The sequence below is a fragment of the Oncorhynchus mykiss genome, chromosome 2, assembly GCF_057628025.1.
Source record: "Oncorhynchus mykiss isolate SJ-2025 chromosome 2, ASM5762802v1, whole genome shotgun sequence".
NCBI classification, from domain to species: Eukaryota; Metazoa; Chordata; class Actinopteri; order Salmoniformes; family Salmonidae; genus Oncorhynchus; species Oncorhynchus mykiss.
Genome location: NC_143023.1, coordinates 16524083 through 16541779, shown reverse-complemented (window position 1 = coordinate 16541779; position 17697 = coordinate 16524083). Strand labels below are relative to the sequence as shown.

The following is a 17697-nucleotide window of genomic DNA, read 5'->3' as shown; positions in this document are numbered from 1 at the left end:
TGTAAACATACGGCGACACTAGCAGGCCATTAAACTTTCACTGTCAGTGGGCAAAAAAAAATGTTCTGTACATTTTACAGTGTCATCAGGAAAAAAGGAAGGTTAACCATTTCACGAGTGGAAGACAAAAAGGTGAGTTCCGTGAACACTTAGTGAATTTCGCTCCGGATGAAGAGCTGGACAAATGAACGTACATTTGAGTTTTGAAAAAGAGTGAGCAGTTTAATGAGTGTATGCGGTTCGTATAAGAGTGATGTTCACAGCTCCAGAAAAGTGTTTACCTTAGACACAGATCTAGGATCAGCTTATGCTCCACTGATCCTAACCTTAACCATTAGGAGGAGAAACACTAAACTGACCATAGCTCAGAGTCTAGGGGAAACTTCATTATCCTACTCCTTCTCTCCATCCTCTCTAGTCTTGAAGTTAAAGAGAGATCCCAGAGAGTTGTGTTCAGCATGGCTAGGTGGAGGTTGAAGGTAGGAGGTTAGTTGAGAGGTCAAAGTTCAGGAAAGGAAGGCCAGGCGCAGGTGCAGAGGAGGGCTCCAAGGGGAAGGAGGAAGGGAAAGAGGTAGGATGCATGTTGAAAGTATTGGAACAAGGCTGTAGCAAAGGTCCAGTCGTTCCCTCCTCATAATGCTGACTCCCTCCACCGCCCATCAGGATATGTCAGTAGCCTGTTCCTTCATCCTTCCTCTCCCTCTTACAGGGCTGACTCTGTGTACAGTGCCCCTGATGACCCGTGAGGGGGGTTGGCCGTCAGTAATCGCCATAGCGACGCAGAGGAGGAGGAGCTTAAGTCGCCGCAGCTGCGCAAGTGGATCCCCTCCGTCACAGGGGGTTGGTTGCAATGACGGCGGTTGTGGCGGCTGTCGCTATAGGAGTGGTGGTGACCACGGTGATGAGGGTGTGGCGGGTGGGATCCCTGGCTGGCCCCCCAGGAGTTACGTAACACCTTGAGACAGACAGACACTAGTGTGAGTGTGTGTGTCTGTATGTGAGTGTGTGTGTATTTACTGTATGTGTCTATAAGTGTCAGTGTGTGTTACCTGCTCTAAAGGGAGATGGCCTGTCCCGTTGCCCTCCACCCCGCCTCTCCTTTTCTGACCCTGTCCCGTGTTCCCAGAATTCTCTGCAGCGGACGCCAGGTTCCGTTTGGAGCGCTGCAGGAAGCGAGCCACCAACCCCCTCGTCACCTGACAGGAAGAAAAGGAGAGAGGATGAGAAATGAGGACCTGGCATAATCTTTCTACATACAATATGTCCATTTCTAGATATAAGTATCTTTGCAGAGTTTATGGCTGCTGTTATTAGTCTTTTTCAGACATTACACACCTTGAGGTCCCCAAGAGAGCGGTTGCATTCTTTGGGCAGGTGCAAGGGAGAGTTGGCAGGGCCTTTGGAGAGGGGCAAGGTGCGCCCCATGGTGGCTGCCTTCACACTGCCCTTCCTGGGGAGGAGGGCTGAGGGGGGCACCAGAGAGGAGCGGGGTAGCAGGCATGCCTCGGAGGCCGGACCTGGGGAAGACAGACAGAAACTATAATCTGTAGTGTCTAACCCAAAGGTGGTCAACACTGCCTTCTCTAACCGCTAACCTTTAGATTCTCACCTGTGTCTGTAGAGGTCTGAGAGCCCTCCCTCACTCCTTTACTGCCCACTGAGCCACCACTGAAGTCAACTAGAGCAGAGAGGGAGGGAGAGAGCAGAGAGGGAGGGAGAGAGCAGAGAGGGAGGGAGAGAGCAGAGAGGGAGGGAGAATGCAGAGAGGGAGGGGAGAGAAGAGAAGGAGCTGGGAGAAGGGCGAGAGGGTGGGAGAGATGAGAGAGGGAGGGAGATTTGAGGAGGGAGAGACAGGAAGGGCGAGAGGAGAGAGGGAGGGGAGGGAGGAGAGAGGGAGGGAGAGAGGGAGGGGTCAGATGAAAGAGGGAGGGGAGAGAGGAGAAATGGAGGGAGGGAGAGAGAGGGAGGGAGAGAGGGAGGGAAAAGAGGAGAGAGTGAGGAAGAGGAGAGAGGGAGGGGTCAGAGGAAAGAGAGAGGGAGGAAGGGGAGAGAGGAGAAAGGAAGGGAGAGAGGAGAGAGGGAGGGAGAGATAGCGTGTTCATAATGTGTTCATAGTGTGAGTTGTAAATCACTAACACTGGATGTCTGTACATGTGTGTTGTGTGTGTGTACTAGAGGTCGACCGATTATGATTTTTCAACACTGATACTGATACCGATTATTGGAGGACAAAAAAAAGCCGATACCAATTAATCGGCCGATTTGTACTTTTTGTTGTTGTTGTAATAATGACAATTACAACAATACTGAATGAACACTTATTTTAACTTAATATAATACATCAATAAAATCAATTTAGCCTCAAATTAATAATGAAACATGTTCAATTTGGTTTAAATAATGCAAAAACAAAGTGTTGGAGAAGAAAGTAAAAGTGCAATATATATACTTCTGTGTATTGATTTTAAGAAAGGCATTTGTGTTTATGGTTAGGTACACGTTGGAGCAACGACAGTCCTTTTTCGCGAATGCGCACTGCATCGATTATATGCAACGCAGGACACGCTAGATGAACTAGTAATATCATCAACCATGTGTAGATAGATATAACTAGTGATTATGATTGATTAAGTTTAATGCTAGTTAGCAACTTACCTTGGCTTCGTACTGCATTCGCGGAACAGGTGGGCTCCTCGTGAGGCAGGTGGTTAGAGTGTTGGAATAGTTAACCCTAAGGTTGCAAGACTGAATCCCTGAGCTGACAAGGTAAAAATCTGTCGTTCTGCCCCTGAACAAGGAAGTTAACCCACTGTTCCTAGACCGTCATTGAATATAAGAATGTGTTCTTAACTGACTTGCCTAGTTAAATAAAGATGAAATAAAGGTGTAAAAAAAAAAAAATCTGATTGTTATGAAAACTTGGCCATTCCGATTAATCGGTCGACCTCTAGTGTGTACCCACCTGTATCAGCAGAAGAGCTGAGGCCAGGCTCGCTGTGTGACCTCACTAGGGGCAGAAGCCCGTCACTATCCCCCCTCTCGCTCCTTCCACCCTGACGACGCAAGTACAACGGCTGTAGGGGAAGGGGTATGCCGTTGCCGTGACCACCCTGCTGATTGACAGCTGAGGATGAGGAAGTGGGAGGAGCTGCAGAGGCAGAGGCAGAACCGCGTCGTAAAGGGGTGCAAGGCCCGACTCGTTTCTCTAGGATAGAGGAGCGCTGGTGAGAGGTGGCGCCCCCTAGCAGCTCCAACTGGGAACAACTACTGGCCAACATAGCCTGTCGCCTCAACACTGGAGACCTGCAAAGATAGGGGAGGGGGAGTGTTGTTCTCTTTTGAGAAGGAGCTGTAAGAAAGTGGCTGTGAACTGTGTGTGTGATTGTCCTTGTATTTACCTGTATGTAGCTGTAGCAGTGCTAGATGAGGAGCAGGAGTTGGACCTCTCTCCTCTGTAGCATCGCCTGGCCCTGGGGCCCATCAGGGGACTCTCTACCAGGGGACTCTCCGGGGGTTGGGGAGGGGGGCCACGGAAGCTCACATACTCCCCTCCTTCTCCCCCGTCTCCCCCCTCCACTCCCCCGGTGCTCCCTCTCTCCCCCCTAGCCCTCACCCCCACCCCCACAAGGCCGGAGTCCTCTGAAGGTGAGGAGTCGTCTGGGATGTCAATGATCTCCGACATCAACAGAGAACCACTGTCCATGGAGACTGGAGGGAGGGAGGGAGGGAGACGGTTCATTTACTTGTTTATATTAGGCTAAATTTATGAATTGGCAGTGTTGCCTGTTTACAGTTGAAGTCGGAAGTTTACATACACTTAGGTTGGAGTCATTAAAACTAGTTTTTCAACCTCTCCACAAATTTCTGGTTAACAAACTATAGTTTTGGCAACTCAGTTAGGACATCTACTTTGTGCATGACACAAGTCATTTTTCCAACAATTGTTTACAGACATATTATTTCACTTATAATTCACTGTATCACAATTCCAGTGGGTCATGGAAACTCTCCTTTCAATACCAGACTGGTAAAAACATGAATAACAGAGCTGAAGTGAACAGAATGTAGCATGTGTGACTCTGACCCTCTCCGCTGAAGGCAGTGGATGTGGCCCTCTCTCCAGACAGCTCATTCCCATGGCTGTCAAACACCGTGGCCTAAAGACAACCACACAGCACATGTGTTTAATAGACACACACACCCGCATGCACACACAAACAAACACACACAGAGACAATTGTCCTGTATTCCTGCTTAGCACGTTCTCTCTCTCAATCTCTCTCTCTTTATTTCTTTCTTTCTTTCACACACACACACACACACACACACACACACACACACACACACACACACACACACACACACACACACACACACACACACACACACACACACACACACACACACACACACACACACACACACACACACACACAATCCAGCAAACATGTCCAGATTCCTCCACTGACCTGGCTAGCTGCTCTCTGCCCCATCACTAATTCGTAAGGAGGGGGACAGTCAGTGGGGTACAGAGGAACTGGACTCTCCATCGACCCGTTATAGGTGATACTGAGGACATATAGACACACAGACAAACAATGAAGACTGATTTTATTGGCTATTTACAAATGCTAGAGTGTGTGTTTAATAATAATACACTGCTCAAAAAAATAAAGGGAACACTTAAACAACACTTAAACAATGTAACTCCAAGTCAATCACACTTCTGTGAAATCAAACTGTCCACTTAGGAAGCAACCCTGATTGACAATAAATTTCACATGCTGTTGTGCAAATGGAATGGACAACAGGTGAGAATTATTGGCAATTAGCAAGACACCCCCAATAAAGGAGTGGTTCTGCAGGTGGTGACCACAGACCACTTCTCAGTTCCTATGCTTCCAGGCCGATGTTTTGGTCACTTTTGAATGCTGGCGGTGCTTTCACTCTAGTGGTAGCATGAGACGGAGTCTACAACCCACACAAGTGGCTCAGGCAGTGCAGCTCATCCAGGATGGAACATCAATGCGAGCTGTGGCAAGAAGGTTTGCTGTGTCTGTCAGCGTAGTGTCCAGAGCATGGAGGCGCTACCAGGAGACAGGCCAGTACATCAGGAGACGTGGAGGAGGCCATAGGAGGGCAACAACCCAGCAGCAGGACCGCTACCTCCGCCTTTGTGCAAGGAGGAGCAGGAGGAGCACTGCCAGAGCCCTGCAAAATGACCTCCAGCAGGCCACAAATGTGCATGTGTCTGCTCAAACGGTCAGAAACAGACTCCATGAGGGTGGTATGAGGGCCCAACGTCCACAGGTTGGGGTTGTGCTTACAGCCCAACACCGTGCAGGACGTTTGGCATTTGCCAGAGAACACCAAATTCGCCACTGGCGCCCTGTGCTCTTCACAGATGAAAGCAGGTTCACACTGAGCACATGTGACAGACGTGACAGAGTCTGGAGACGCCGTGGAGAACGTTCTGCTGCCTGCAACATCCTCCAGCATGACCGGTTTGGCAGTGGGTCAGTCATGGTGTGGGGTGGCATTTCTTTGGGGGGCCGCACAGCCCTCCATGTGCTCGCCAGAGGTAGCCTGACTGCCATTAGGTACCGAGATGAGATCCTCAGGCCACACACACTACTGAGCCTCATTTTGACTTGTTTTAAGGAGGGTTGGATCAGCCTGTAGTGTGGTTTTCCACTTTAATTTTGAGTGTGACTCCAAATCCAGACCTCCATGGGTTGATAGATTTGATTTCCATTGATCATTTTTGTGTGATTTTGTTGTCAGCACATTCAACTATGTAAAGAAAAAAGTATTTAATAAGAATATTTCATTCATTCAGATCTAGGATGTGTTATTTTAGTGTTCCCTTCATTTTTTTGAACAGTGTAGATATATTTGTCCTGTTGCACACAAGTGTTTACATTTTTTTCCCCAATTGCTAACATGCATTGGTCAAAACTGAAGTCACATTGTAAAACTCTTCACACAGTCAGTGACACAGAAATGTATTTGGACCAAACTGTGAATAATTTTTCATTGCTTTCATGTTGATACTGTAAGGTACCTTGAGAGTTCTAGTTCTCCCTCTCTCCAGTACTGTACAGTATGAGTATTATACTAGACATGTTGATAAGAACTAGAACCCTCACAGTACTCTACAGTATGCGTGTTATACTTGACATGTTGATGAAAACTAGAACCCTCACAGTACTCTACAGTATGCGTGATTATACTATACATGTTGATTAGAACTAGAACCCTCACAGTACTGTACAGTATGAGTGTTATACTAGACATGTTGATGAGTACTAGAACCCTCACAGTACTGTACAGTATGAGTGATTATACTATACATGTTGATTAGAACTAGAACCCTCACAGTACTGTACAGTATGAGTGTTATACTAGACATGTTGATTAGAACTAGAACCCTCACAGTACTGTACAGTATGAGTGTTATACTATACATGTTGATGAAAACTAGAACCCTCACAGTACTGTACATTATGAGTGTTATACTAGACATTTTGATGAGAACTAGAACCCTCACAGTACTGTACAGTATGAGTGTTATACTAGACATGTTGATGAGAACTAGAACCCTCACAGTACTGTACAGTATGAGTGATTATACTATACATGTTGATTAGAACTAGAACCCTCACAGTACTGTACAGTATGAGTGTTATACTAGACATGTTGATTAGAACTAGAACCCTCACAGTACTGTACAGTATGAGTGATTATACTAGACATGTTGATTAGAACTAGAACCCTCACAGTACTGTACAGTATGAGTGTTATACTAGACATGTTGATGAGAACTAGAACCCTCACAGTACTGTACAGTATGAGTGTTATACTAGACATGTTGATTAGAACTAGAACCCTCACAGTACTGTACAGTATGAGTGATTATACTAGACATGTTGATTAGAACTAGAACCCTCACAGTACTGTACAGTATGAGTGTTATACTAGACATGTTGATGAGAACTAGAACCCTCACAGTACTGTACAGTATGAGTGATTATACTAGACATGTTGATTAGAACTAGAACCCTCACAGTACTGTACAGTATGAGTGATTATACTAGACATGTTGATTAGAACTAGAACCCTCACAGTACTGTACAGTATGAGTGTTATACTATACATGTTGATGAGAACTAGAACCCTCACAGTACTGTACAGTATGAGTGTTATACTAGACATGTTGATGAGAACTAGAACCCTCACAGTACTGTACAGTATGAGTGTTATACTATACATGTTGATTAGAACTAGAACCCTCACAGTACTGTACAGTATGAGTGTTATACTAGACATGTTGATTAGAACTAGAACCCTCACAGTACTGTACAGTATGAGTGATTATACTAGACATGTTGATTAGAACTAGAACCCCCACAGTACTGTACAGTATGAGTGTTATACTAGACATGGTGATGAGAACTAGAACCCTCACAGTACTGTACAGTATGAGTGTTATACTAGACATGTTGATGAGAACTAGAACCCTCACAGTACTGTACAGTATGAGTGTTATACTAGACATGTTGATGAGAACTAGAACCCTCACAGTACTGTACAGTATGAGTGTTATACTAGACATGTTGATTATGTTTTTTTGTAATTATTATTGCAGCCCTTGAATTTCTGGAATTTGTATTTCAACAGTAAATTATTATATGCAAAGATATAGAAAAAATGAAGGTTATTGAAGCAAATTGCTGCATTTCTGATTCATTCTTGTTCCATATACTTTAGTACAGTCAATAAAGTGAAAAGGTGTTATTCTTATTCTATAATGAAATACTGATTTACGTGAAAATTCATTCAAACTTCAAAGAAAAGTTCCTAATTTATGTAATGCTCCCTGTTAGTGTTATTTAGGTCTGTGTGTTATGAGTGACAATGTACTGTATGCTTTCTGACTGAGAATTGTTGCCAGTGTTCTGGTCGAACGAGCTTATTTTGAGACATGCATGAAGTGTTTTGGTGGTTTGACTGAGTTCTGGAGGTGAGATTAAGTGTCTGGCCAAGATGCATGTTGGTAATGCAGACTGTGTGAAGAGTTTTGAAAAAATGGCTTCAGTATTGACCAATGCTTTTTAGCAATTGAAGAAAAACTGTAACAAATGTGTTTCTTGCATATCCCAACCTGAGACACCCGCAGGGAGTGGGGTGGGGTCACAGCTAGGGTCACCATTGTCCAGCGGTCCTGGAGCAATTAGGGTTAAGTGCAATGCTCAAGGGCACAGCAACATATTTATCACCCTGTCAGGTCCGGTATTCGAACCAGCAACCCCAACGCTCTAACCTGCAGGCTACCTGCGTGTGTGTTATTACCTCTGTGCGTCTGTCTCAGAGCTGCAGGTGTATTCAGGGGGGTAGTAGGGGGGCGGAGGGATGGGCGGGACAAACTCCTCAAAGTCCATGATGTTGGTCAGGAAGGCGTCCTGAGGAGTGGTGCATTCTGGGTTGACGGAGCGAGAGCGGTGCGGGGCGAGCTAGAGAGAAACAAACAGAGATAGAGGAGGGGAGAAATCCTAAGGGATGGATAAAGAAAATATTGTCTGTGTGTGTGTGTGTGTGTGTGTGTGTGTGTGTGTGTGTGTGTGTGTGTGTGTGTGTGTGTGTGTGTGTGGACTCACCAGGTGCACTAGGTCCAGGGAGAAGATGTGTATACTACAGGTGACAGTAGAGAGAGTACAGATGATGGTAGAGAGAATACTCAGACCACAAGCACTGAACAACAGATCCTGGAACAGAAAAGAGGACACTCAGACCACAAGCACTGAACAACAGGTCCTGGAACAGAGGAGGGGAGATCAGCACGTAACACACAGGTCCTGGAACAGAGGAGGGGAGATCAGCACGTAACACACAGGTCCTGGAACAGAGGAGGGGAGATCAGCACGTAACACACAGGTCCTGGAACAGAGGAGGGGAGATCAGCATGTAACACACAGCCAGGGCAGTTAGGAGCAGTTTGGTTACTGTTTGTAATCATTTATACATACTGCAGCGTGCATCATGTGCCTTGGCAATTATATTATGCTCTGCTTACATCATCTGCATAAATTATGTCGACATCAGAAAATGTAGCCCACATACTCAGAGAATATAGACGCCACACACACTGAGCTGTCATTAAACACACACACTGAGCTGTCATTAAACACACACACTGAGCTGTCATTAAACACACACACTGAGCTGTCATTAAACACACACACACTGAGCTGTCATAAAACACACACACTGAGCTGTCATTAAACACACACACTGAGCTGTCATTAAACACACACACTGAGCTGTCATTAAACACACACACTGAGCTGTCATTAAACACACACACTGAGCTGTCATTAAACACACACACACTGAGCTGTCATTAAACACACACACTGAGCTGTCATTAAACACACACACTGAGCTGTCATTAAACACACACACTGAGCTGTCATTAAACACACACACTGAGCTGTCATTAAACACACACACACTGAGCTGTCATTAAACACACACACTGAGCTGTCATTAAACACACACACTGAGCTGTCATTAAACACACACACTGAGCTGTCATTAAACACACACACTGAGCTGTCATTAAACACACACACTGAGCTGTCATTAAACACACACACTGAGCTGTCATTAAACACACACACTGAGCTGTCATTAAACACACACACACACTGAGCTGTCATTAAACACACACACTGAGCTGTTATTAAACACACACACTGAGCTGTCATTAAACACACACACTGAGCTGTCATTAAACACACACACACTGAGCTGTCATTAAACACACACACTGAGCTGTCATTAAACACACACACACTGAGCTGTCATTAAACACACACACACATTGAGCTGCCATTAAACACACACACTGAGCTGCCATTAAACACACACACTGAGCTGTCATTAAACACACACTGAGCTGCCATTAAACACACACACTGAGCTGTCATTAAACACACATACTGAGCGGTCATTAAACACACACACTGAGCTGTCATTAAACACACACACTGAGCTGTCATTAAACACACACACTGAGCTGTCATAAAACACACACACTGAGCTGTCATTAAACACACACACTGAGCTGTCATTAAACACACACACTGAGCTGTCATTAAACACACACACTGAGCTGTCATTAAACACACACACTGAGCTGTCATTAAACACACACACACTGAGCTGTCATTAAACACACACACTGAGCTGTCAATAAACACACACACTGAGCTGTCATTAAACACACACACTGAGCTGTCATTAAACACACACACTGAGCTGTCATTAAACACACACACTGAGCTGTCATTAAACACACACACTGAGCTGTCATTAAACACACACACACTGAGCTGTCATTAAACACACACACTGAGCTGTCATTAAACACACACACTGAGCTGTCATTAAACACACACACTGAGCTGTCATAAAACACACACACTGAGCTGTCATAAAACACACACACTGAGCTGTCATTAAACACACACACTGAGCTGTCATAAAACACACACACTGAGCTGTCATTAAACACACACACACTGAGCTGTCATTAAACACACACACTGAGCTGTCATTAAACACACACACTGAGCTGTCATTAAACACACACACTGAGCTGTCATAAAACACACACACTGAGCTGTCATTAAACACACACACTGAGCTGTCATAAAACACACACACTGAGCTGTCATTAAACACACACACTGAGCTATCATAAAACACACACATTGAGCTGTCATAAAACACACACACACACTGAGCTGTCATAAAACACACACATTGAGCTGTCATTAAACACACACACACACTGAGCTGTCATAAAACACACACACACACTGAGCTGTCATTAAACACACACACTGAGCTGTCGTTAAACACACACACACATTGAGCTGTCATAAAACACACACACTGAGCTGTCATTAAACACACACACTGAGCTGTCATTAAACACACACATTGAGCTGCCATTAAACACACACACACACTGAGCTGTCATAAAACACACACATTGAGCTGTCATTAAACACACACACACACTGAGCTGTCATAAAACACACACACACACTGAGCTGTCATTAAACACACACACTGAGCTGTCATAAAACACACACACACACTGAGCTGTCATAAAACACACACACTGAGCTGTCATTAAACACACACACTGAGCTGTCATTAAACACACACACTGAGCTGTCATAAAACACACACACACACTGAGCTGTCATAAAACACACACACACACTGAGCTGTCATAAAACACACACACACTGAGCTGTTATTAAACACACACACTGAGCTGTCATTAAACACACACACTGAGCTGTCATAAAACACACACACTGAGCTGTCATTAAACACACAAACTGAGCTGTCATTAAACTCACACACTGAGCTTTCATTAAACACACACACTGAGCTGTCATAAAACACACACACTGAGCTGTCATTAAACACACACACTGAGCTGTCATTAAACACACACACACACACTGAGCTGTCATAAAACACACACACACACTGAGCTGTCATAAAACAAACACACTGAGCTGTCATTAAACACACACACTGAGCTGTCAGTAAACACAAACACACACTGAGCTGTCATAAAACACACACACACACTGAGCTGTCATTAAACACACACACACACTGAGCTGTCATTAAACACACACACACACTGAGCTGTCATAAAACAAAAACACACACCGAGCTGTCATAAAACAAACACACACTGAGCTGTCATAAAACACACACACACACTGAGCTGTCATAAAACAAACACACACACTGAGCTGTCATTAAACACACACACACACATTGAGCTGTCATAAAACAAACACACACCGAGCTGTCATAAAACAAACACACACTGAGCTGTCATTAAACACACACACACACATTGAGCTGTCATAAAACAAACACACACCGAGCTGTCATAAAACAAACACACAATGAGCTGTCATTAAACAGACACACTGAGCTGTCATAAAACAAACACACACTGAGCTGTCATAAAACAAACACACACTGAGCTGTCATTAAACACACACAATGAGCTGTCATAAAACAGACACACTGAGCTGTCATAAAACAAACACACACTGAGCTGTCATTAAACTTACACACACTGAGCTGTCATAAAACACACACACTGAGCTGTCATAAAACACACACACACTGAGCTGTCATAAAACACACACATTGAGCTGTCATAAAACACACACACACACTGAGCTGTCATAAAACACACACATTGAGCTGTCATTAAACACACACACACACACTGAGCTGTCATAAAACACACACATTGAGCTGTCATTAAATACACACACACACTGAGTGGTCATTAAACACACACACACACTGAGCTGTCATAAAACACACACATTGACCTGTACTAAAACACACATACACACTGAGCTGTCATAAAACAAACACACACTGAGCTGTCATAAAACAAACACACACTGAGCTGTCATAAAACACACACACACATTGAGCTGTCATTAAACACACACACTGAGCTGTCATAAAACACACACACACTGAGCTGTCATTAAACAAACACACACTGAGCTGTCATAAAACAAACACACACACTGAGCTGTCATAAAACAAACACACACTGAGCTGTCATAAAACACACACACACACTGAGCTGTCATAAAACAAACACACACTGAGCTGTCATAAAACACACACACACACTGAGCTGTCATAAAACAAACACACACACTGAGCTGTCATTAAACACACACACACTGAGCTGACATTAAACACACACATTGAGCTGTCATTAAACACACACACACACTGAGCTGTCATAAAACACACACATTGAGCTGTCAATAAACACACACACACTGAGTTGACATTAAACACACACATTGAGCTGTCATTAAACACACACACACACTGAGCTGTCATAAAACACACACACACACACTGAGCTGTCATTAAGCAGACACATTGAGCTGTCATTAAACACAAACACACACTGAGCTGTCATAAAACACACACACACTGAGCTGTCATTAAACACACACACACTGAGCTGTCATTAAACACACACACACATTGAGCTGTCATAAAACACACACATTGAGCTGGCATTAAACACACACACACTGAGCTGTCATTAAACACACACATTGAGCTGTCATTAAACACACACACTGAGCTGTCATTAAACACACACACCCTGAGCTGTCATTAAACACACACACACTAAGCTGTCATAAAACAAACACACTGAGCTGTCATTAAACACACACACACTGAGCTGTCATTAAACACACACCTTGAGCTGATGTCTGACAGAGTGGCAGTCTGCGTTTAGGTAGAGTACCAGGGTCTCCTCCTCGTTTATAGAGCAGGAGTGTGTTGGGGCGCAACACACACACAACCCATTCTCCACCTGCAAAACACACACAGAGAATTAACACACACACATCACCCCCTCACCCACACACACACACACACACACCTACTCTCCACAGGGCTGTGTACACCTCTCTGATTCAGATGGGTTGGGTTAAATGCGGAAGACACATTTTGGTTGAATGAATTTAGTGGTGCAACCCATTTCCCCTTTCCCTACATACCTGGCAGGTGAGGAGTGACTTGACCATCTGTGCGTTCTGACAGGAGAGCATGGATCCAGCCAGACTAAGGATGACACACACAGCAGACAGCAGCATGAAGAGGGACACCTGGAGAGGGAGACATGGGGAGGACACACATGGGATGAGTAACCTTGCCTGTGACCTAAATACTTGTTCTAGCTGCCTATAGGCTGTAGCTCGGTGGGCTCGGTGTGCAGATGACCTGTGTTCCAATCAGGTAGCAGGTTGGTCAGTTACATACACACGCACAAACATACACACGCACACACACACGCACAAACACACACATACACACACCATTGACATATAAATAGACACTTGTGTACTACTCACCACAAGAGTGAGTGGTCTTCTCCATGAGATAAGTCCAACTAACCCTGATGCCACAACCTAAGAACAACACACAAATTACAGAAAGGAAAATACATTCATCAATTATCACATCTAGAACACAATCAACCACAGCCAGGAAATATGGAATCATTTCAATATTCGGAAGAGGTTTCCTCCATGAATCCTTTCCTCCATCTGCACTCCATCTCCCTCTGACAGAGACATTCTCCATATTACTTTCACCTATAAAACAGCCTTCTGTCTTTTCAGGGGTGAGTTTCACGTTCAGATGTAGGATCTTCATTTGAGACAGTTTGGTGCAGTTTGGACAATAATCCTGCCGCAAAAGGAAATGTGAATTATTATGTGAATTATAATTTGCGTATATTTTTGTAGGGGTTGATACATTTTCAGTTAGGGCAAATCAAGTCAGAAATTTAAAAGTGGAAAAAACTCAAATACACTACAGGTTTGCATTTCATGCTTAGCATGAAGTTTAGTTTATTAATTCAACCATTTAAAAAAAACAAGCACACATAAAACTTAAAAGCCATACATGCACATGAATAAAATCATAGAGAATAACACACAATAAAGTCTGGGACTTATTTCCATTGTGGTCCTCTTGAGACAAGATGGCTAGACAAGATGGAACACAGAATGGCAGTGAAATAATAAAACAAAAACAGAGAAGAACTATCTCATCTGCCCCTGGGGCGACAGGGTAGCCTAGTGGTTAGAGCGTTGGACTAGTAACCAGAAGGTTGTAAGTTCAAACCCCTGAGCTGACAAGGTACACATCTGTCACTCTGCCCCTGAATAATCTCTGTAAACCCACTAGGCCATCATTGAAAATAAGAATTTGTTCTTAACTGACTTGCCTGGTTAAATAAAGGTTAAAAAAATTCCAGTTACATCATAGTTATTCATATGGGCACAGAGGACATCAAACATATTTTTACAGCTGTCCAGAGAGGACGTTGTTTTTATAGGCAGAGGCAACTGCCTATCTGCCTATCTGAGGTTCCAGTATACAAGAAAGTACCTTTCCCAGCATTACTCCTGAACCTGTATAAGCACACATCAGCAACACCTGATCTGGTCTGTGATTGTGTGCATCCCTAACATGAGGAAAGTAATCACTTAAATATCTGGGCGCAGGACCATAAATACTCCTGTAAACCAAACCTAGTCTAATTTGGGACACCCTAGCCTCAAAGGTTTAGTTCCTGAAAGCAGCTCCTGCCTATGTGAGTACGTGGACTCACCTTCAATACTACCCTGATCAACTTATTCTGGGCTATCTGGAGCTTCCCCTTCATAAGCTTAGATAAGCCTCCACTTTCTAGCCAAAAACTTAGTCCTGACATTAACCTTCCCTAGCACCTTATTGGCCATGCTCACACCTCCCAAGCTTCCATCAAGGATACATCCCAAGTAGCTAACAGAGGTTTTAGTAGTCAGCACCTCACCCCCTAACTCCACTCTGATTTCAGACAACCTACACAATTTAGGTCTTGATCCAAAAATAATTGCTTCAGTTTTCCCTAAGTGCAGAGATAGCTTATTATATCCAAGCCATTTGCGAATGTTAATAATCTCTGTACTAAGTATGCTCTCCAACATAGTTTTACTTTTGTGAGACACCAGAAGTGTAGAGTCATCCGCATAAAGAAAAAGACAGCAAGAACAAGCATCTTTCATATCATTAATATACAATAAAAACAGCAGAGGCCCAAGCACACTCCCCTGCGGAACGCCACAACTCATTGGTTTTGCCTGAGACAGTGAACCATTAACCTCTATTACTTGCTCCCTTCCTGATAAATCAGACTTTACTCAGCCTAGAGGGATACTGCTTAACCCCAGTGCCTCCAGTTTGGAGACTGTATCAAAGGCCTTAGGTCAAGCAGTACCATTCCACACAGATTTCCCTCATCAATATTTTCTGATGAAGTCAGTCAAGTAAAGTAGACATGAATCAGTGGAGTATGTTTTTCTAAATCCCGACTGAAAATCATACATTAGACCCTGTTTGTTAACACATTCATACATTTGCTCATGTACAATTCTCTCCAGGATCTTTGATGTTACACTGAGGATAGATACAGGCCTATAATTCCCAGGGTCAGACTTTATCCCCTTCTTATACAGAGGTATAGCTTTAGCTTGTTTCATGTCCCTGGGAAAGGTGCCTTGTTCAAGAGAGAGATTAACAATATGCGTAATACAAGGGCCAATTTGCTCAGCAGAATCTATTAGAAACCTTGCAGGAATATTATCCAGGCCTGTGACTTTGGAGCATTTAAGCTCTGCCAGCATACTGACTATTTTGTCTGTTTCTACCTGCAAAATGTCTGGTTTGGCTGAACCCCTAACTCTACATAATACTTCTTGACTTGGTTGCTTCCATACTAACCAGAACTGGTGGGCAGCTTGCTAACCAGCTTGCTGGCAACAGAAGTAAACAAAGAGTTTAATTCATTGGCAACCTCTGCTTTTTCATATACCATCTCCCCTTTGATGTTCAGTCCAATACTATTTAGTTTGTTTTTGGTAGTGCTACTACAGCCTAGTTCCTTAAATGATTTCCAAAGCTTTTTAGGGTCATTTTTGTTTTCAATGATTTTCTCAGCAAAGTAACTCCTCTGAGCCTCACCCATCCTGCTCTGTGCTTCACTTCTGTGACGTTTATATAGGACAAAATCATGCTGCTCTTGAGAGTTCTTACATTTCTTAAAGGCCTTATTCCTTGCTTGTGAAATAGTGATCAAATGAAGGTCCCACATCTGTAAAATATAAATCTATTTTTTTGCATTACGATCATGTTCCTCCATTGCATAATGGACTTATGATTATCCTGCTAAACATGATATTTAGGTCTCCACAATAGTCCCTCCTTGTCAGTGCAGACGAAGGAAAGGTAGTGATTCAGCCCATTTAGAGATGCTCCCACAGGATACTCACAAAGAAGCCGGCCCAGAAGGGGCAGGACTGTCGGACGCGGGCTGAGGATGTGAAGGCCATGCTGGTGAAGGAGAAGGCCAGGACCATGGCCCCCAGGCCCAGGTGGCACAGCCCCAGGTACAGCAGCAGTTTGGCCCCACCCTGACGGCCAGACATGCCCCGGCAGCTATCTGACCAGCCCCTAGACCCAGAGGCTGACACTACACTGCTGGAGTCTGACGGGGATGGCATGGCTGGTGTGTGTATGTGTGGAGAGTGGTGAGCCTGTGTATGTGTGCGTGTGTGTAGGCCTATATGCGGTGTGTGTGTGTGTGTGTGTGTGTGTGTGTGTGTGTGTGTGTGTGTGTGTGTGTGTGTAGGAGAGATGGAGAGTTGGTTGCTTTGTAAAAAATCACCCCCTTTTCACTTTGGCCCTGCGTTGTCAATTGGCAGATGACAAAGCCCGTTGTGCAATCCCCAAGGTTCGATCCTGACACGCCACAGTGCAGTTTCCAAAAACTCTCAACTCAGAAGACTGGGCTATTTAGCATATGAAAACAGCAATAGCTGCTTAGCAGAGTGTATATGTCCTATTACATCTGCACCCCAGACAAACTTCAACATGTTCACGTGAGGAGAAAAATAAGAAAAAATACCTAGGGCTAATCCTTGAGAACCTGAATGCATTTACGACACACAGCTCCGTTCCTCTGTTCTTTTCTCTCAATATCTCTACCTC

The 17697-nt window shown here is 44.1% G+C and overlaps 1 protein-coding gene across 1 annotated transcript; it reads right to left on the bottom strand.

The window, feature by feature from the left end:
• Positions 1-201: 201 nt before the first annotated feature.
• LOC110520798 (protein ENTREP3) lies at positions 202-17313 on the bottom strand. Its single transcript, XM_090190516.1, has 14 exons — positions 16980-17313; positions 14013-14069; positions 13659-13766; positions 13355-13471; positions 8658-8765; positions 8353-8513; positions 4470-4569; positions 4085-4157; positions 3399-3708; positions 2963-3303; positions 1610-1678; positions 1336-1517; positions 1050-1196; positions 202-955 (listed from the first exon to the last, which is right to left on the bottom strand). The coding sequence occupies exons 1-14, from the start codon at positions 17208-17210 to the stop codon at positions 704-706; spliced, it is 2256 nt and encodes a 751-aa protein (XP_090046642.1). The 5' UTR covers positions 17211-17313; the 3' UTR covers positions 202-703.
• Positions 17314-17697: the final 384 nt, after the last annotated feature.

Excerpts from the sequence above, each read along its gene's own strand:
- LOC110520798 (XM_090190516.1), bottom strand. The coding sequence starts at position 17,210 with ATGCCATCCCCGTCAGACTCCAGCAGTGTAGTGTCAGCCTCTGGGTCT. Across the intron at positions 3,709-4,084 it reads CACTGCCTTCAGCGGAGAGG|TCTCCATGGACAGTGGTTCT; the intron begins GTCAGAGTCACA and ends CCCTCCCTCCAG. Across the intron at positions 1,518-1,609 it reads TCAGACCTCTACAGACACAG|GTCCGGCCTCCGAGGCATGC; the intron begins GTGAGAATCTAA and ends TGTCTTCCCCAG.